Below are 7,456 nucleotides of genomic sequence, written 5' to 3'. Positions count from 1 at the left end.
ACCCCCCTTCTCTAATGGAGCAGTAATCACTCCCCTGTACAACTTGACACACAGACTCAACCAGCCCCAAAATAGAGGGTATGGGCTGGGTGGGGGATCTAGGGGGAAGAGTGGCACTGAGAGTCTCTTTTCTAAAAGCAGGTGCTGAACTCTCAGGGCCCCTTTTTGTGTTTGGCCATTTCTGTACTCCCCACATTGTCTGCCCTTGTTACATGTTGAGAGGCATTCAGCTGGAAGAAATAGGAAATTCTATTTCTCCACAAAGAATTTCAAATCACTGAAGAAATCCACATTTGAAGGAAAATTGTCAACAGCTCAATTCTTTCCTCCAATGAGTCTGGAGAAAATGAGGCCTGGTTCTGAAGTGAAATGAAATTATGCTGATAATCTGCACAGTAAGTGTAAAGCTAAATTTATGGAAAATTACTCTGAATTTTGTCAAAGAAAATGTGTCTTCGTCAGAACTTTTTTTCTCCCATTATATTCGCCAAGCAATGGCTTCCTGCTTTTTTTTGATTTAGGCATTTAAGTGACTCATACAGTATCCAATAAGAGGAAATGAAACAAAATGATTCCCAAAGAGTATTAAATGATTGTCCCTAAAGGTTACTCTATATAAAGTCTAAAAGATGGATTTAAAAACTTTGTAAATCTGTAAATTAGCATATATTTACTGTTCTACTTTATAAATGCACAAAATATCTTAAGTAAAAGTTTGAAAAGTTTGGTTTGATAGTCAGTTTCCAAATTTTATTTTTTGGGGTATTTTTCTAGTTACAGTGAAAATGAGAATCACAGTCATTGATTAATGCACATATCAATATTGGCATATCATTCCATTCATATCACTAAGTCTAACAGAATGTCAAAGATCCTTCAATTAAACATATTATAGTTATATTTTAATTACTATATTGTGTTCAAAGAGTATGCATGTAGGTTTAAAAGTCAAGTCCACCATTGAGAATGCACCTTAAGTTCCTGAGTTTGTTCAAAACTTGATTATCACATCTTTTTTCACCCATTTATCTGATTACTTGGTCTTACTTTCATCAGTTTTAAGTTTTGTCAGGTATTTTTGCCCACCCTGAACATTTGGCCTCGTTTCCCCTCTTGAGGAGTTGTTGCGAAGCCACGGCTCATCCTCTGAGACCCGAGTGAGTCAGCCTCCTCCTGTCAGGACTTTTGATGATTGAACTTCTGTGCAGCGGCAGCCCTCCTTTGTCTACGAGGAGGTTGTAATATCTCTCGGTTTAAAGATTTTTGTATTGATCTTCTGATAGTGTGGTCACGTTTGGTTTGTCTGATGGTGCTTCGGATGCAACTGACTCAATTTCCTCAAAGCATTTAGGAGTAATATGCACTTCCCCTCTTTGTAAATCATCGGCCTATTCATGGTTTGACACTGAGAAAGCCTCCTTGTGCTTGGAATAGCCACTCAACTTCTGTAACTTTTACTTACACAATAATATTTGAACTGGCTGCATGTTGGTTTACTTCTTCATCATTGCTCAGTTTTAAATAATCCACTTCCTTTCTCCAGTTTGGGAACAAGGCAGTGGCTCAAGTTGCCTGTGACGTGTTTCACCTGCTGATCTGCCACTGGGAACATCTGCAGAGGCTGGAGTCCACTCTCCCGAAGAAAATTATTGAGGTAGCATATGCAGAACCAAACTGACACTGGCTTGTGTGAATGTAATGAAATGAATAAAAACATTTCTTTGAAGTATTTTTTTTTACTCATGCATATGAATACTCCAAATACTCCAGTTTTGTATTGATTTCTGTGCACAGCCATGACTCAGCTTATGAACAGGATGCTGTCATCCAGTTATTTTCTCCTTGTTTTGTCCCAACACAGATCTTTGTGGCCACAATAGCCTTTTTGTTGCCAAGCGCAGAGCACTCAACAGTGGAGGCAGACAAAAAGGTACATATTGGACAGTGAGGGGACATGATATGACTGAGATCTAAAGGCCCTTGATCTATCATGTTGGAATGGTGCATTTGCAGAGGAATGTTTCCACAGAAGTGATTTGTTATTATCTGTTTACCTTCTTCTCTTTGCAATCTCTGTCTATGTAGCTTCTCATCTGTTAAATTTCCAGTCTGGATTTTTTCTATATTGATAAAATGTTTGTTTTGATGTTGGTTGATTAAACTGAAAAAGAAAACACCTCTCATATTTCTTCCACTTTAAGTTATTGGTGTCACTGCTGCTCTGCCTGTTGGACTGGTGTATGGCTGTTCCCCTGAGTCTGCTGCTAGAACCCATTACCATGTCTTCACTGGAGCACCACACATCTCACAAGGTCCCACTGCTGGATTACATCTACAGGGTAGGTATTCGCAGCTCGGAGGTGGGAAAATCTCAAAGCTTCAGTTGCCACATTTTGCAGAACTGAATATGGCCACATTTTTATTGATTAGATTTTTATTGTTTTTTTTTTATATATTTGTAACCTTTACCCACTTTGACACAACTTCAGCTATGACACCTCCACCCCCATCCTGCCACATGGGATTGCAGCTTTAATTAGACTCACCTCCACTGTGACCTTGTGACTATGCCTCATTTAACATTATAGTGAAATAACCATATGGAGGCACCCGTCGTAGCTGGCGCATGTGATTGGAGTTTGTTATATGACACAAACCTGTACAACCCCTCTCTAATATTTAGTTGATTGTTTAAAATGTGTAAAATTTCCAAAAAATGAATCTGGGTGTCTGTTTCCGTCCCTCTAACTTTTTAATTTATGATTCGACCCTAAGGATGAGGGCCAAGCTTCAGGCAGGAATGAATGAGGTATTATTCATTCCCTCCTGTCTGGGCAGATGCGGTCAACAGCAGATCTTTGTAAGGATGTCACCCCCTGATAAGAAATGGTCCAATTATTCAAACAGGACCTTTTGTCCAATTGATAAGCTCAGGCTCTAAATGCTTGTCCTGGAGATTTGAATGGAATATGTCTTAATATGAGAGAGACTGCAGCTGCTATGAAAGCAAATACAATTAGGCATGATTGGTTGTCTATCAGCACACAAAAGGCACGGACACTCTGGGTTGCATTTGAGGTGTGACAATATTAATGCAATAATCAAGACCAAAATCTCAACATTTCCACTGGCACGTTGGCTTCTAATTATTCTGTTTACCAAGCAGAGAACAGCATCCCTAATGGGAAACAACTCCTTTTTAATCCATTATTGGATAGTGTCAGTGACGATGTCTTTTATGGTTCACCTCACTGTAATTAGCATTTTGTATAGTTTTATAAAAGTGTGATTTTATTTTATTTTTTAGCCATTAAATGAAAAACACCACACACTGCACACAAAGAGCCTGCCGTACATTCTGACATGCGGAGAAAAGTTGTTTCTAGTAACTAAGAACATGAACGTGTCTGTAAAACGCTACATTGCACGAGACCTCGTTCATTAGAATTGTACATAAGCTTCTCCATCTCCTTTCTCTGCCTGCCTCAGCAGCCAGCTGCCCCCCTCCACCCCCCACATGGTGTGTGTCTGTGTGTGTGTGTGAAGGAGACAGACAGCAAGAACATTATACACATTCGTGCTCAGACACACATGATGGTCTTTGCTTTTTTATTAGTCGATTTATGTGTACAAAATGTACTCACATTTTCATTATTAAAATACTATGCTTGTTTTACTGTGTTACCTTCCAGGAACTGTTGCTATGCAAGATGCAGCCACTTACTTGTCAGGCACAGCCGTGGGTCTCTCCCCCCCCCCTCCCCTCCCTTTTTACCTCTCCACTGAGGAAGCTCTTTGGGGCTTTGGTGTAGCAGCTGTTTGGTTCAGGTCTTTTCAGCATCAAGCCGCCAATCCCTCCCCCATGCACTCAGAGGTCTGCTTGGTAGAAGCATCCACATACTGTCTACATTGCCCTACACAATACTGTTTCACATGGCCAACCTGCCTCTCCGAGCGTCTCTCAGCCAAGTGTGCGTATGTGTCTGTACTGAATGGGATTAGCCGTTGCATGGCTTTACCCAAGTTGTTCCAGTCTGAATAAGAGGCACCCTCATCTACATACATTTGGCATATGCTTTTTCCCCCCTCAAACAATTTTATCTCCACTCAGATTTTACATTATACAGGTGTTTGTGTGTGTATTTGTGGGTAAGCATGTATGTTTGTGGTGAGAGCTGAGCACAAGGATAATGTCTTAATTAAATCAAACAGTGTAAACCTGTCCAATGGCTGTAATCAACTGCCCCAGTGCGCCTTATCTAGCACTGCCAACGGATGCTCTGCCATCTGTTATGTAGATCGATACACTCACACATCACAGGAGAAATGGATTAGTGGCAATAAAGACCCTCTTCGCTCCCTCTCCTCCCACCCTTGCCTTATGATGTAAATAGACCATATGATCTAGAAGCTTGTCCAGCTAAATCAGGTCTGCAGAAACATCACTGTACATTGTCTTGCCAAACACCAACATATCTAACAAGATTCTGTTGTTACACATTAGAGGTAGTCATCAAAGCTACCCATGTTGTTTTAACATAGGAAACACACACACACACACATTTCATTCCCCTTTTTTCTTCTGCTACTCAGGTGCTGCACTGCTGCGTGTCTGGCTCCACCCTGCACACCCAACAGAGCCACTATCTTCTCAGTTTGTCAGACTTGTCCAGGGACTATGACCTAATGTTAGGTCAGGTTAAGAGTTTTGATCCACCACCATCACAAGTGAACACAGCAGACTTTGGCAACCTTCTCACAGTAGCTGAGGGTAAGGATCTCAAGAGTGCTCAATCTGAATTTAATTGCTGTTTGCTTCCTACACAATTGTAAATTACAATGAACAAAATTAAGACTTCTTAGTATGTATTTGGCATGACTGCGTGTTGGTATGTAACGAAACATGCTTCAGAGAGTAAAGATTGGACATTAGTTGTTCCTGTAATTTATTTAATCTAAAGCAGATGATAATGCCTATTCTCTGCCCCCCACCCCTCCCCCACTTTCCCCTCAGTGGACAAAAAAAAAAAATCCCAAAATGGTTACAAGTAAAAGCGAACTTTAAGTAGCCGATCCATTTGGAGCCTCTCCATTAGATGTCAATATCTTATTAAAAGTTTGAAAAGAAAATCAACCATTGGGGAATGGAATTTTTGCATTAGTGCTCAGTCGTAAAAAGAAGACCCATTATGGAGTTTAGATAAAAATGTTGATTTTTTTTTTTTTTTTTAACTTTATTTTTTGTTTTTATGACCTTGTGATTCCATTAGGCAATATCGTCCCCTCTCTACCTTGTGTGCCTTGTATCCTCAACTTCTAAAAAGTCTTGAAAGCTGAAGCACAGAATACAAATGTCTACTGAAACAATGTAAGCCATTTAAACAGAAGCTTTTGTCTCAAAAATTTTACCACATCTCTGTTTTCTTTTTCTTTTTTCTTTTTTTTTATTACTGCAACACAGAGTCTTCGTAGAAATAACAAAACACTATCAAAAGGGCAAACCAAAGAGTGCCGGCCTAGTTACATTCATGCCCTCACCTCATATTGATCAAGTCACATCAAAGGGCCAGCACATCTCTAATGCAGCTTGGCCTGCTCTCTAAAGAGCTTTCTCCACTTTGATGGGGGATGATGGTATTGATAGCACTGTCACAATGCAAAAGTGCATCTTCTTGTTTTTCCCCACATCACTGCAGAATAAAGCATTGCATGCCTTTCACTTGGGACTGAAAACCTGTGCATTTACATAAATGCAATCCACAGAGCAGAGTTCTATTCAGCGGCCTGTAAAGATGGTTGTTCTCATTAGCACTTGGCCAGTCTCAGTGCTTGTCTATTGTAAGAAGACTCAATGGGCTTTTCAAAGTTGTCTCTTATGATTAGATGCTACCTACTTAGAGGTGTGCTGGCTAAGCTATTGTAAAAAATGAATGAAGTACCCCTATTAGTATTTTCGAATAAGAACTTTTATAGATGGTAGCATGTCTACACACAAATGTGGGCCTTTTTAAAACATGGTTAACCAATTCTTTGTTGAGTATGTTATAAAAGACGCCATATACTCATGTCTTCTAAATTCACCTTAAGGGATTTTGGCAGTATGTTATTTTAATTCATTTTTTTTTGTACTCCGATCAGAAAAGCGTCGCCGAAACATGGAGCTGATACCTCTGACAGCACGGATGGTTATGACTCACCTGGTGAACCATCTTGGCCATCACCCCCTGAGTGGCGGCCCCGCTCTCCTGCACAGCCTTGTGAGCGAAAATCACGACAACCCTTACGTGGAGTCGTCTGAGTTGTCCTCTGAGGTCTTTAAAAGCCCCAACCTGCAGTTGTTTGTCTTCAATGACACCACGTTGGTGTCCTACCTTCAGATCCCTGCAGAGACCCCGACTGTTGGTCAGCCCCCTCACCCTTCCTCACAAGTTCGTGTCATTGTCCGGGATATCTCGGGCAAATACTCTTGGGATGGCACCATCTTGTACTGCACCACACAGGATGACTCTGATGATGTGGGGGTCTTTCATTCAGTTGAAAACCTACTTTCACCAGCTTCTAGCACACACGGCAGAAATCATCCTGCTTCCCTAATAAAAGAACCATACAAAAGTAATTCCTCTGCCTCCCTCTCTAACTCTTGTGAAGATGATGAGTTCGATGTTCTGGATAAGCTTTTGGAGGACCTTAGCCACAGCAGCCCAGAATGCCTCTCTCAGCCACGACTCAGGCTCAATCAGCCAGCTCCATCACCTCATGGCATGAACTTAGAGCAAGAAAACGCCATTCTGGAGGCCATTCTCTGTCAGACTCAACAGGAGGAGGAGCAAGTTCGGAAGTGGGATGCTGATGTAAGGTTTCGGGCCGCCTGCCAGAGGAAACCCTCCCGCCAGGAACCAAAAGCTCCTTTCTACTTTTGCCGACTGCTGCTTAACGATCTTGGCATGAACTCTTGGGAACGCAGGTATTATCAACTGAAACCGGCTGCAGTCCTGGTTATGATTTCCACAGTACAATAAAATCAAGAACGACATATACAAAATAGGAGAAAGAACAAAGTAATATTAAAAGAGTTTAAGCATAAGTATATTACTTGTTTATTTTGTCTAATATTTAATTTGGTCTACAAACTAAATTTTAGGTGTAGTTTATTAAAAACTGGAAAAAATACATCAATTCTGGTGCTAGAAATTGTGCTAAAAATTTGACGATTGCAGAATAAATTTATAAGATTCATCAAGCTTGAAAATATTACAAAACAGTCTTTTAAGAATTTAAACTTTACTGTTTTAACAGATTGTGATCAGATTGAAAAAAAATAAAATCAAACTATGGTGACACCATAAAGATCCAAGAGCAAGGTGTCTAATAATGATTAAGTAAGTTCAGTTTAGATGCTGCTTATTAATAAATAATCTTTATTAATATTTTATATCAGTACATTTCAAAGAAAAAG

The 7,456-nt window shown here is 40.2% G+C and overlaps 1 protein-coding gene across 7 annotated transcripts in view; it reads left to right on the top strand.

Moving 5' to 3' along the window:
* ralgapa2 (Ral GTPase activating protein catalytic subunit alpha 2) overlaps positions 1-7,456 on the top strand; it is an 85,671-nt gene that overhangs the window by 41,711 nt on the left and 36,504 nt on the right. For 6 of the 7 annotated variants that reach the window (XM_037977781.1, XM_037977780.1, XM_025004998.2 and 3 more), the window contains 5 exons: positions 1,544-1,654; positions 1,862-1,930; positions 2,202-2,339; positions 4,594-4,771; positions 6,139-6,964. In XM_037977781.1, coding sequence (XP_037833709.1) covers positions 1,544-1,654; positions 1,862-1,930; positions 2,202-2,339; positions 4,594-4,771; positions 6,139-6,964 — 1,322 coding nt within the window. Of the gene's footprint in view, positions 1-1,543; positions 1,655-1,861; positions 1,931-2,201; positions 2,340-4,593; positions 4,772-5,270; positions 5,369-6,138; positions 6,965-7,456 lie in introns of those variants that run through there. The other variant, XM_037977782.1, reaches the window with a different exon arrangement.

Source organism: Kryptolebias marmoratus, linkage group LG10, assembly GCF_001649575.2.
Source record: "Kryptolebias marmoratus isolate JLee-2015 linkage group LG10, ASM164957v2, whole genome shotgun sequence".
Lineage (NCBI taxonomy): Eukaryota > Metazoa > Chordata > Actinopteri > Cyprinodontiformes > Rivulidae > Kryptolebias > Kryptolebias marmoratus.
The sequence above is the reverse complement of the archived record's forward strand: the minus strand, read 5'-3'. Positions and strand labels throughout refer to the sequence as shown.